This window comes from Diadema antillarum, unplaced genomic scaffold, assembly GCF_040938485.1.
Source record: "Diadema antillarum isolate AM-2024a unplaced genomic scaffold, OU_Dant_1.0 seq00000068_RagTag, whole genome shotgun sequence".
Taxonomy (NCBI): Eukaryota; Metazoa; Echinodermata; class Echinoidea; order Diadematoida; family Diadematidae; genus Diadema; species Diadema antillarum.
The window spans coordinates 705,343-717,584 of NW_027271167.1; the positions used below are offsets into that span (position 1 = coordinate 705,343).

At 38.0% G+C, this 12,242-nt stretch overlaps 1 protein-coding gene across 1 annotated transcript; it reads right to left on the reverse strand.

Annotated features, from left to right (window-relative positions):
* Positions 1-3,879: 3,879 nt before the first annotated feature.
* LOC139725893 (histone deacetylase complex subunit SAP18-like) lies at positions 3,880-6,644 on the reverse strand. The gene is made up of 3 exons (XM_071636972.1): positions 6,564-6,644; positions 4,665-4,771; positions 3,880-4,216 (listed from the first exon to the last, which is right to left on the reverse strand). Exons 1-3 carry the CDS (start codon positions 6,642-6,644, stop codon positions 3,880-3,882), a joined length of 525 nt encoding a protein of 174 aa, XP_071493073.1.
* Between the last annotated feature and the right edge of the window lie 5,598 nt (positions 6,645-12,242).

The following is a 12,242-nucleotide window of genomic DNA, read 5'->3' on the forward strand; positions in this document are numbered from 1 at the left end:
TTCTCCTTTAAGAGTCATTGTTTTCCACATTATAACTTTATGTAGGCCTATATCATGAAGATGGCAGAAAATTATATAGTGCCAAAATTCGAGAAGAGATACCCAATCGACCTTAATGTAAAAGTGATGATGTCCTGTGTGTATCAAGGTAAGTTCATGTCTGCGCATTGTATATATCGACGTTTAAATAAAGTGTGCAAAAGTAACCAGAAACTCGTTAGGAGCGAAACAAAGTATGAAATAAGTTCGAAAATAAGTTTTCCTCCCGCTTGTTCAGAATTGATTGGGCTGATCTCGAGTCCTTGAATGTTATAAAACACCACTGTGCGATGTCGAGATATCGACGCACTCACAAAGAACCCCTTCAGGTCGACCAAAATTATATCGACTGTCGACTAGAAATTGGCGAAGGCAACAGAGAATATCAAACGTGCGTGCGTACACGCACATACTCACACACACACACACACACACACACACACACACATACTCACACACACACACACACACACACACACACACACACACGCACACACACACACACACACACACACACACACAAGATAAGAGTCTGCTGTTGTTTGGTTGATTTGCATCAACAACCTAAATCTTTTCTGAGTCTTACACATATATTTCAAAGGGATCGTATAGTTTTGGTCGAGACCCAACTTCAGGTTTCTTACATTTTCTTTGTGAGATAATGAGAAACCTTTTATGAAATATGAAAGAACATGTAATTCCAAGAGGAATTCAACATTTATTTGATGAAAATTGGTTTTGAAATGGCTGAGCTATCCACAACAGAGCGATCATAATAAAACATGGGATCCACCTTTTATTACAATCGCTTTGTTTATGGATGTCTCAGCCATTCCAAAACCGATTTCCATCAAATAAACTTTGACTTCCTCATAGAATCTATTTCATAAGTGGTTTCTTGATATCCCTTAAAGTAAAATTCATGGGGACCTGTGACAGTGTATTCAGTTATAGGGCCTACAGTAGCAACTTTTGTCTTCTGTATATTTTGTCTGCATAGAGGAAAATTCAGACTTTGAGAATACAACGTATATGCAGGAGAGATTTTGGCATGGAAGAGGTCAAGCTAACTGAAGTTCACTTTCTAAAAATGTGAAGGTAGTGTAGAACACTGGAACTGTATGAAGTGCAGTTCACAATCAAGATCAAGGTGCAGCAGAATACGATGATCGTTGCATTTCAACCTGGAACAAGTTTATACTTTACCTGCCTCTATTCAAGTGCACATGCACTGCAACTCCCAATTCCTATTAATAGCAATTTAAATGTGTGTGTGTGTGTGTGTGTGTGTTTGTGTGTTTGGGGTTGTGTGTGCATGCATATACACGTATCATTGGAAGGCCAACTTGAACCTGTGAAAAGTCAACATGCTTTGTGCGATACAATGTACCGAGGGTTTGTTTGTTTGTTGGTTTGTTTGTTTGTTTGTTTGTTTGTTTGTTTGTTTGTTTGTTTTTCATGAAGAACATATTCATCCCATTAAAAATACTTTACACGAGTCCTTTCATCCAGTGGGTGATTTCATACATGTTGGGAGACAGTCCACATCAGCAAATTCTGCATTAGTCACAGTCCTCGGAACAGAAAAAAGCAGTACAATGTACAATGTATCAAATTTTAATCCATGTAATGGCATTGGTATACATTTTTGATTACAGTATTTTCATCTTAAAATGCTGCCTATGTTGTGCTGTAATTTGCCAAATTTGTGATAAGGTGGTACATGTACAGTTTATGTGTGCGTAGTAAACTTGTGCAGGTGACAATAGTGAAACTTGTGAATGTGAATCTAAAAAAAAAAAAAAAAAAGAAATATATATATATATATATATTTTCATTTACAGCATTTCACTAGGTCCTGCTAAAAAACAAAGGTACAAAGAAACAAAATTAAGTGGGATAACATTTTTTATCTGTTCAATCAAAAACATTTATTTACAAGCTAGTCAGTTCAGTTTGAGCTGATCTGTTACAAACAAATTCAAACATAAAATACTTTGGACTCAAAACTCTTCCCTGGGACAAATTTTCTCTTGACCGTGACAATACTATGAGAGATCTCACACACGGCTCTGACCATATCTCAAACAAGTCCTTCTTGTAATGGGGCCCTGTGACATATTATAGTACACATACTTCTTTAATGAATGCAAATCAGTAATGTGCAATGAATTGAAATGCTTTTAGGAATACTGTATTTCACCAATTGTGGCCATCTACATATTGACAACTGAAAAAATAATTGATGATAAAAATAATACCACAGTTTTATTTGCATGAAACCCAAAATTATACAAGAAAATTGAGGAATACATGCACATTATGAATCCTAAATAAAGTCATATGAATAAATCTTTGAAATCAATAAAACGACCTCAATTTATGAGAAACAAAAGCACAGACATCAAGGAGGGGAATACACATGTAAAAATTGGTGGAATACGTTGTATCTATGACTACGAGCAGCATGTTTTAACCCAATTGTCATTGCAGTGTATCTACTAAAGAGTACAACAAAAGAGAAAAGGCACCATTTTTGGAAAGAAAAAAAAGTGAGAACAAATCATTTTGATTTAACCTCTACAAGTATAAGTTTAATAATGGCTTCTACAAGTACATTTGACTGCCACATACACTAATCTCACACAGCTCTTATGCTGGCCATTCAAATCTACATTCATAAAGTGGAATGCGTTTGACGTGCAGACAGCCATTTCTGATTTTCTAGACTATGTTGCATCAGTGCCTCCTGTCACAGTGGTGATTTTTATTTTCATGTAAAGCTGCAGTAAGTAGCTGTTTTTCCCCATGTCTCGTGAACAAAAAGATAAAACAAGACTACCGTTGAAACAAAAATATCTAGAGAAATGTGTTAACTTCTGAGAGAAAATATCGTCGGCTGAGAATGATAAGGGCGTTAAGTTGCCACAAAACCCATAGTGTTCAAGACCACTTAACGCCCTTCTCATTCTCAACAGACGATATGATCCCTTGCTTGTATACTTACTGCCTGAAATATAAAGTTTTCGACATCTCATGATACTCTACCATGAAAAAGTTGAAATAGTAATGTGGGCACCCTTTTCTTTCAACATTAGATTTTCCAAACCAGCTACCAGTAATAAACATGACTGACCAAGGATTGTGTTTGGATTCTCCATGCGGTGCTTGCAGTACATGCTCACTCAAATTAAAGTGAAATCCAATTGCACATACTGTACATGGGAACAGCCTACTGGATATATGAATTTAGTAGCCATAACTACTAGAGTACATAACGCACATTATGCAAACAAAGCTCAACAAAAATGTGCAAATGGCTCTTTTCTCACACAATATACTGTACATGTATTCTATAGTTTAGCCCCACTGTCAGTACACAACTTTTGTCCAAATGGCATAAATATGCTGTAGGTTCTCTGTGAGAAAGAAATTACACTGATCATGTGATATTATAGCCCACAGGAATTCCAGTCTACATCATGACAATTACAATGTAGTTTCTGCCACTGCAAATACCTTTACAACAAATTTCATTTTTTTCATGTGACTAAAAAAACTCAAGTACAATGTACTAAAAAAAAAGAAGAAAAAAAAAGATATCTAGGTGTTATGAAGACTTAACTCTAATTGGAAAGATTTGAACCACACTTTTACAGCGCTGCAGTGCAAACTGCTACAAATTGAAAACATAATTGGTCAAATTACTAATCATTAATCCAACATATAGTACAGTGGCACAACATATTCTCATTCAGCATCACACAAACTACAAAGAAAGAGACTGGGAAAGGAAGGAGAGACTAATCTAGGTCAAACAAAAACACTTTACAAGAATCATCATCGTCCCCAGGTATCTCTCCTGCCCATACTGCGTCCTCCCATACCCATGCCCCCTACCATGCCCAGGCCTCCCCCAGAGCCAGCTCCGCCCCGCGGCGGTAACGTGATGGCGATGTCGATGTAGTCGCCGATCTGAAAGTTCTGCGACACGAGCGTCACGCTGTCGTCGGGCCCCTTGCGGCCCGAGCACGTCATGCCAATCTCCTTCATGCGGTACGTGGCGCGGCGGGTGTCGGGAAACACCATGGCGAAGTCAAAGTAGGTCCCCCGCCTACGGGCATCGGGGTTGACCTCCTTGACCAGGCTGGACAACTCCTTCAGTGTGGCGTCCATCCTGCAGGACAAAGAGAGAATGCAAAATTAGGGGACATTAGGGAGGTATCCCTATACCATGTGATGTGAGTCAGTCATTGAAGGACCGGAGCAGCTTGTACTGTACAGTCCAGCTCTTATACTGGACTGACGGTAACAGCCACTTGGAGAAATTCTAATCCTACTTTCACACACCTGTATTCTAAAATGTCACTTCTAATTATTTTTGATTCCAGACAAAGATGACCACAGAGAGCTCTAGCTCCACCAAAATATTTTTAGTGTGCCACTACATTATCTTCAAGTACAACATAATGATGCTTCATACATGTACTACCAAAGTGTGGCAAGGTTGGCATGGTGCACATAACTGTTTATGTAACAAATGCTTGCATCTTTTTTTAAAATATATTTCTTACAACTGATGGATGTCTCTATTGTTGCAAGGTACAGCTGGAAGTAATTCTTACCATGTGTAGATTTGAAGTTCATTGGCTGGGACGGTCCCTCTCTGAAACTCCTCAACCCTGTGGTGACGATTGTTGTTGCAGAACACTCTCAGCAAAAGAGGACATGTCTGGAATGAATTCAAACAGCATTATTTAATGCACTGTCATTACACTGTACCTTCATGTCGTGACTTTCTTCTTACAGTGTTCTTTCCTCTATGTAGAATGATTCCAACATTTGTGCGTTTTTATACAGTGATACACTGTACTAGTCTGTAGTAGCCACTCACTTTTTGATGGGATTTGATTACCATATTGGTACTGGTCTCTGCAGGAAAGCGGTAAATTAATTAAGGCCAGCAACCTGTGGCAACCCAGAAAAAGTTCAACATCTCCTTCACAACAACGAACTCAGCTGCATATCAAGTCATTTTTCCAGATGCTACCAGGCTTTGGAATTTCCCACTGCCAAACCTTGTCATTACTACGGTACACGATGTAGCACGTTTAGGCTTAGCATTACATTTATACGTTGTATTGTACATACATGTATATTGTTCAAGCAGACGGTGCAAATTACCAAAAGGTTAGGCAGTCCTGTTTGAGCTAAAAATGATACATATTGATATTTAAGATTACAGAAATGTATTCTGCCATGTTTCAGCTTTAATAATGCCAGCATAAAACCAAATTCAGCAATCAATATTGAAATAATTGCCATTAATACTGTCTGATGCCTACAAAAATTACACAATTACTGATTCATACATTGTACTCATTCCTACTACCTGATACGTATGTATGCCTAGTGCACAGTATGCAAATCCTCTGCTGAAATTAGCCAGCCACTCTGGTGGAAAGCTTACATGTACACTGTACATCTGACACAATGCTCTTGGGGTTGGGCCCAGTCAGTTCGAGTTACTGTAGTTGCAAAAATTTGAAAAATCAAGTCCCCCAAATCAATCATACAGTTTGTATGTAACTCTGCGTTTAAACACAAGTCCTATTGCTGAAAGGACATTTGATTTCGTACACAAATATCAAACGTTAATTTGATTCAGAATCAAATGCAACTTAAGATACTTTAAAAATTCATGACTTTTGAACGGATTGTCCGATTTTCCCCAAACTTTCACTGAAGTGTTCTACTAATATTGTTGCCTTCACTCAATCCACGTCCACATCAGCTGAAGGTGGACTAGCCCGACCAGACGCTGTTAATACGCTGTGCGAACACCTGTCGTGCTATGTACAGCGACTGGGCACGATGAAAATGCTTCTTTATAATAACCTTGTTTTAAACGTTTATTCAAATTATTAGCTCTATTTCGATAAAACTTAAATTTTTGGCAGTCAGATTCGGAATCGGTTTTTCTGAACTTTTTTCTGTAGAAATCACGTTCATGGGCCAGCTTTATATATTCTTCTGTTATCCAAGGGACTCCTCTTTGTTTTCTTCTTAACTGAGATAATCGGAGCGTGCTGGTCTGTGTATAGTTAAAGGTGCACTTGTCCTTTAAACTAAACTAAAGGGTAAAGCACAGAAAACCTGTCACTCTGTTTGAAAAGGAGCACATAGTTTCTGAGAATATTTCAGGAGACATAGGATAGACAATACAATATATTATCAGATTGGGACAGAGTACTAGTTTAGAGTCTACACTGACCACACTCTACCGACTATTCTACATTGTACAAACATTATCATCACCATCGACTGGCTGGATTGATATTGTTTCGTACCCGAGAATCACCCACACAGCAATATCAGTACATGGGACTACACATCAAACAACAAACGTGTGTCCATAAGCAACCACCAGTACAATATCTAGCTTAATACGTAGAACCAAGATAAATTTCTGTGGAATAAAGGGTCCTCTAAAATGTGAATTTCAAGCGACTATAACGTGTTACCTTTTCTCTATCTATAGGATTTTCTGGAGGTGTGGGTTTGTTCTCGACTTCAGTAATTCTTGACACCACATGAGACGCCATCTTCAACTACGCCGATGAGTAAAGTTTTGTAGTCTTGGTTCGAGACGGCCAGAAAATCCTTTTCACCACCACAGCGATGGCAATCAGTCTCTCCTGATACAGTGACGTCAAGTGCCAAATTCCTCAGTTGAGTTCAAATATTAGTAACTCTTGTTTGGAACGCAGACTATGGTAGGGTGCTGGGGAGTCGGGTGTTTTATTGGAACTTTGGCAGTTATTGTGGAAGCTATCGACTTATAGCCGTTAGTGTGAATCACAATCATAATTATCTCTAATGTTAATAATTTATTACTTTTTTATTTTTCTCCATTTGCTTGTCTTATTTTCTTTCTATCTTTCTGCCTTTCCTTCTTTCAGGAAAGTATCCTGAGTTCCCATATCCTGTTATACCACGGTTACTGACTTACGTAAATAAAATTATTATACTGTAGGCCTATGTTTATAACCATCCTAAATTTTAGGTGGAACTCCAGCTCATGTTAGAATACTTTGAATTTCCAATTTCCCATTTCTGTTTAACATGTTCAAGTTGTTCAAGTAATATCACAGGGATTTTTTTATGTTTACATGCATTGACATATTATTTTGGAGTTGGTGCCTAAATTTAGAGTGATATAGGTATATTCGCAATTCCAAACTGGATGTCCTGACTGCCTGAGACTTTGAGTAACTATACCTTCCGTGTGTCCCAGACTGTTGGGGAAAATCGATAGAACTGACAAGTATGAAAATAATACATTACCGGTAATACATTATAATTGCACAGTAAGTGCAATAATCATTGTCGTAATTTTACTTTTACTTTCAAAGAACAATGAAGGTAAGAAAACTCATTATAAAGCTTGATATATATAAATGAGCAAGTCAAACAAAATTAATTTCAGAGCATTGCTTGGGTAATAAATGTTTTAGCTATCATTTCACAAGGTATAAATAATCTGATAACATTAATTGCTGGGATGTCTGTACAAGTTCTTTTTTTTATTCAAACATTTTCAGTATATACATTACAAAATAATCCAATTTCAAATGACTGAAACACATTTAAATCTATCAATCCTTGACATTTTGAATCCAAAAACAATCAAGGTTTTTCGATAATATGTTATATAGACATAAACTCACATTATACAGTTAATACATGTTTTCATATAATAATTATGTACATTCATTATTCACGAGTAGTGTTCATTCATTTGATGAAGTCTTTGGAAGAGTTGAAATACAGCAAAATCTATAGTGTGAAATAAAAAGATTAAAAATCGTCATCAGATATAATAATTGGCTCTTGAATATGACCTATTTGGGACAAAGATGCGGGTGTGCGTACGCGGGGAGTGGGTAGGGCAAAGATGAAGATGATGACGATGATGATGACGATAATGACAGTAATTTAGGAACAAGTCACCTGATGGCCAGAGTGAACGTCACGAGTTCGACACCCACGAATCATACAGCCCACGAGTCATACAGCCCATGAGTTGGACACTATAGGCAAATCAGGCTCATGAGGCCGACACCAGGCACACAAGGCTCATGAGGCCGACACATTAAGCCCCGTGATGTAATGCCGAACTCGTGGGCCGTTTTTACCTTTAGTGTTGAACTCGTAATATTTAGTGTCGAACTCATGGGCCTTGTTTGCCTAATATCAAACTTGCGGACCGTTTTTGCTTTAGTGTCGGACTCATGGACCTTATATTCCTACTGTCAAATTCAAGGGCTGTATATAAGTGGGCTGTGTGACTTGTGGACCTTTTTTTCAATTTTTAACCCGTGGGCTGTATGATTCGTGGGTGTCGGTCTCGTGGGATGACCCCGTTGGCCTTACACGATATTCAAACGCTAGACATCTTTGTACTGCATTTTGTTCTTATTGTCACCGTGATTATACATGTACCACTTTGTAAGACTGTATAAGGATAAGTGAATGAACCGATGAACTGTCCCAAATACAATGTATGCTCAAACACCAATACTCCTTTGAGACCGTGAGACCAAAGACACAAGGAACTTCATTCATGGTGTCCGATAAGAAGTACACAGTCTTTTATGAATAGTAATAGTATACATTGTTCATTAAGTTCGTATAGCACATAAAAAGGGATGGACTCCTTGTTCAGTGTTTAGTAGGCCGGAGCTGTTCCTGGGTAAAAGGTGTCCGGTACGGGTAGTCCTCCTGCACCTGTGTCGACGGTAATCGTCGGACTGTCCACGCCTATGGGTCCAGAACTGATCGGATGCTCGCTCATGGCTCGCACGTTGCGGTACTGCATGATGGCCAAGCCGAGACTGAGAAGATAAAGCTGCATGACCACGAAGCCGAGAGTCTGCTCCAAGAGATGGTGGTGGTGGTGGTGGTGGTGGTGGGGGGGGGGGGGGGTGGGGGGAGAGAGATTTAAAAAAAAGTTAGAGACCAACGGACAGACAACAGAGAGACGAAGATCATTCTGTGAATAACGTAGTTTTCATGACTTCAGTTCTATACCAACAGTTATAATTTTTAGTCACTTGTGACCCAAGAGAGTGAGGGTTTGCTTGTAAAGATCAATTTAATAGAATATAATTTCAGTCTCGTTTGGAAAATAAACACCAATGTCTGATTATATTATACCTATTGTATTTCATTCCACTGTCAATACAATGCAACGGGCAGATGAAATTCCGCAGCTATATGGTTACATTTCAGTTTCAGTTTGTTTGTTTTATTTCTCCACTTGTATACAAGTGAAATCATTATGACAAAATCAACAATTTTCACATCAAAACAAGAGTATTCAAAAGATATACAGTGAACTCCCGTTATAACGAAGTCTTTACGATCGGCAATTTTCTTTCGTTATATTGAAATTTCGTTGTAACCGGATAAATAAACAATAAAGAACAAAGAGCGGATTATTTTGCGGCCTGAGTTTTTAATTCGTAATTGTGACCGGAATTTTGTTATAACCGTGTTCGTAATTGTGTTGTAGAACACGTACAATTCATCGTATCTTAGGGTGAAGGGGAGGAGACCGTTATCACTACATGTATCAATATTATTCAGTGTATTCTATATTGCTATTAGTATTATGAGCAAACTCTTGGTGACTGCGTTCAATACTTACAGCGCCTGCGCCGTGCTTCGCTGTGTAACCACGACTTGCCACAAATGAAGAGGCAACAAGCAGCGACATTATAAAGACCGTGTAAAATACGATGTCCTGTAAATAAAAACAGCAGAAAGAAAACTTTCTATTTATCGGAATGATAATGCTGGAAGAGAAATGCTGGAAGAACATCTTTGATATATTTTTCATCATTGCCATGAGCGCTGGCTTTAGATAGTAAGGGTTCAGTGAAAAAATACTCGGCCTCCTTATTCTGTTTCTATATTAATATCAGGGCCATGATCACATAATGTGTGAATGATTTCCTTGCGTAAGTTCAATTATTCAATAACAACTATAAATATGATATGATATGATATGATATGATATGATATGATATGATATGATATGATATGATATGATATGATATGATTTGATTTATCCCATGGAGGAAATGATGATAGAACAATGTATATGAAATCAATTCAATTCAATTCAATTCAAACTTTATTTTCATTTTTAACAGAAATCTTGACTAGGACAAAATGTTATTGCATACTAAGAAAAAATGTAATTGTATAGTGATAACCATTGTAATCCAGTTATGTTTGTTTCTTTTCTTGTGTGAATACAAAGTGGAAATAAATTCAAATCTATCAAACAATCAATTAACTTATAGGATTGCCTTTAGCTTCTACATTCTTCATGTGCTTCTAAATAACTTTTTTTTTTTAAATTATGGCATGGAATCAGGAATGACGATGGACAAAGAGTGCAAAGATACCCGTTATAACTGATATTTCAAGCACTGAAAAATTGTTAACAACTAATAAATGAAAACGTTCGGCAGTCACTGCTGGATTCAACAACATCAACACCCGGAAATTTAACGCTGTGTTCACATAGCAGTCTAAGTTTTATCGAGATCGGAAATTTGGAAGTTATGACATTTAAAGAATAACAAGTCTTTGCATTATTATCATTATACCAGTAAAAATCTAAGTGCGGATAAATTGGACGATGACATTACAAAAAGCGACAAAAAAAAAATCAATATTCTAGTGCACAAAAATGCAAGATTTATGAGGGCAGATAATATTATCATCATTCTCATATTACTTTGATTTGAAATAGCGATGGATCTCACCATACCGTCTGTGACAGTCCTTAACTTTCTTATCCTTTAATGCAAATGAAAAGTTATGATAATAACTGATTTGATTTATTTGTTTCTTTTAGGTAATACTTACTGCATTTATCATGATGCGGAACAAGAACATTATATAGATGATGACTGGCGGAGGAGGGAACATACCGAATGTTCCACCCGAAGGGTTTGAAATGCTATTGAGGGAGGTTATAAGTCCCGAGACGAAGTCGAGGGACTTATAGCCTCTCGAAATAGCATTTCAAACCCTGAGGGTGGAACGTTTGGTACATGTTCCCGACAACAAAAGTCATCATCTGTTATATTATATGGGTTAGTCAAATACGTCAACGTCAACCACCAGCACAACGCACTCGATCACTCGCTCGCGCAGAGCCACATTCACTGCGCGCGCGGTGCTAGGCCTTCTGTCATTTGTTACGTGAAAATGTTTTCCCATGGGAGAACATTCACAAGAATGTTCGCCCATGGGCGAACATAACGAATGTACCTCCATCACGTGACTGTGTTTAGCCAATCACCTTCCGGTATTTGACTAACCCATTTAATATTACAGAGTTGATGTCTCTTTGAAAGCTTTAAAAGAATGCGAAAAAGACCCGAAGGATTTCATTAACCTCATGAAACTCTATTTCAAATAGCGTCATAATGCATAATGTGAACACAAACAATTATTCAGTCGACTATATTCATATGACAACGCTCTTGCATGCATGGTGCACTCACTATTAACAACCATGGGAGATGGATTCTGTATCGGAGGTGCGTGATCTCGCCGATATAGAAGCCGAGGGTGAGGAGGAAGACGAGAAAGGTGATGGCCATGAACACGGCATAGCAGCCGGAATTATCGCGTCGGTCTTCAGCCGCGATCACGGAGAAAGCCGTCAACGAGTAGAACTACAGACGGAACAATATAATAGTAATAGCAGTAGAAGTAGTTGTAGTAGTAATAGTAGTAGTAGTAGTAATAATAATAATAATAATGATAATGATAATTATAATAATAATAATCATCATCATCATCATCATCATCATCATCATTATTAGTAGTAGTAGTAGGAGTAGTAGTGGTAGTAGTAGTAGTAGTAGTAGTAGTAGTAGTAGTATAGTAATCATAATGTCTTATTTACCCAGGGCAGTCTCTTCAATGTTTCCACTGCTCTACCAGAGGGCCCTGCCAATCATACCCTAGCGTTGCCAGGTATCCATTAACACACCTGGGTCAAGAGGGACATGGTGGGTAAAAACATCTTGTCCGAGGACGTGATGAAAGCGCTGGGCGGGATTTGAACTTGGGTCCTCCAATTGGGAGTCGGAAGTCTTATCCACTATGCCACA

Excerpts from the sequence above, each read along its gene's own strand:
- LOC139725893 (XM_071636972.1), bottom strand. The coding sequence starts at position 6,644 with ATGGCGTCTCATGTGGTGTCAAGAATTACTGAAGTCGAGAACAAACCC. Across the intron at positions 4,772-6,563 it reads ATCCTATAGATAGAGAAAAG|ACATGTCCTCTTTTGCTGAG; the intron begins GTAACACGTTAT and ends AATTCATTCCAG. Across the intron at positions 4,217-4,664 it reads GAACTTCAAATCTACACATG|GATGGACGCCACACTGAAGG; the intron begins GTAAGAATTACT and ends TTTGTCCTGCAG.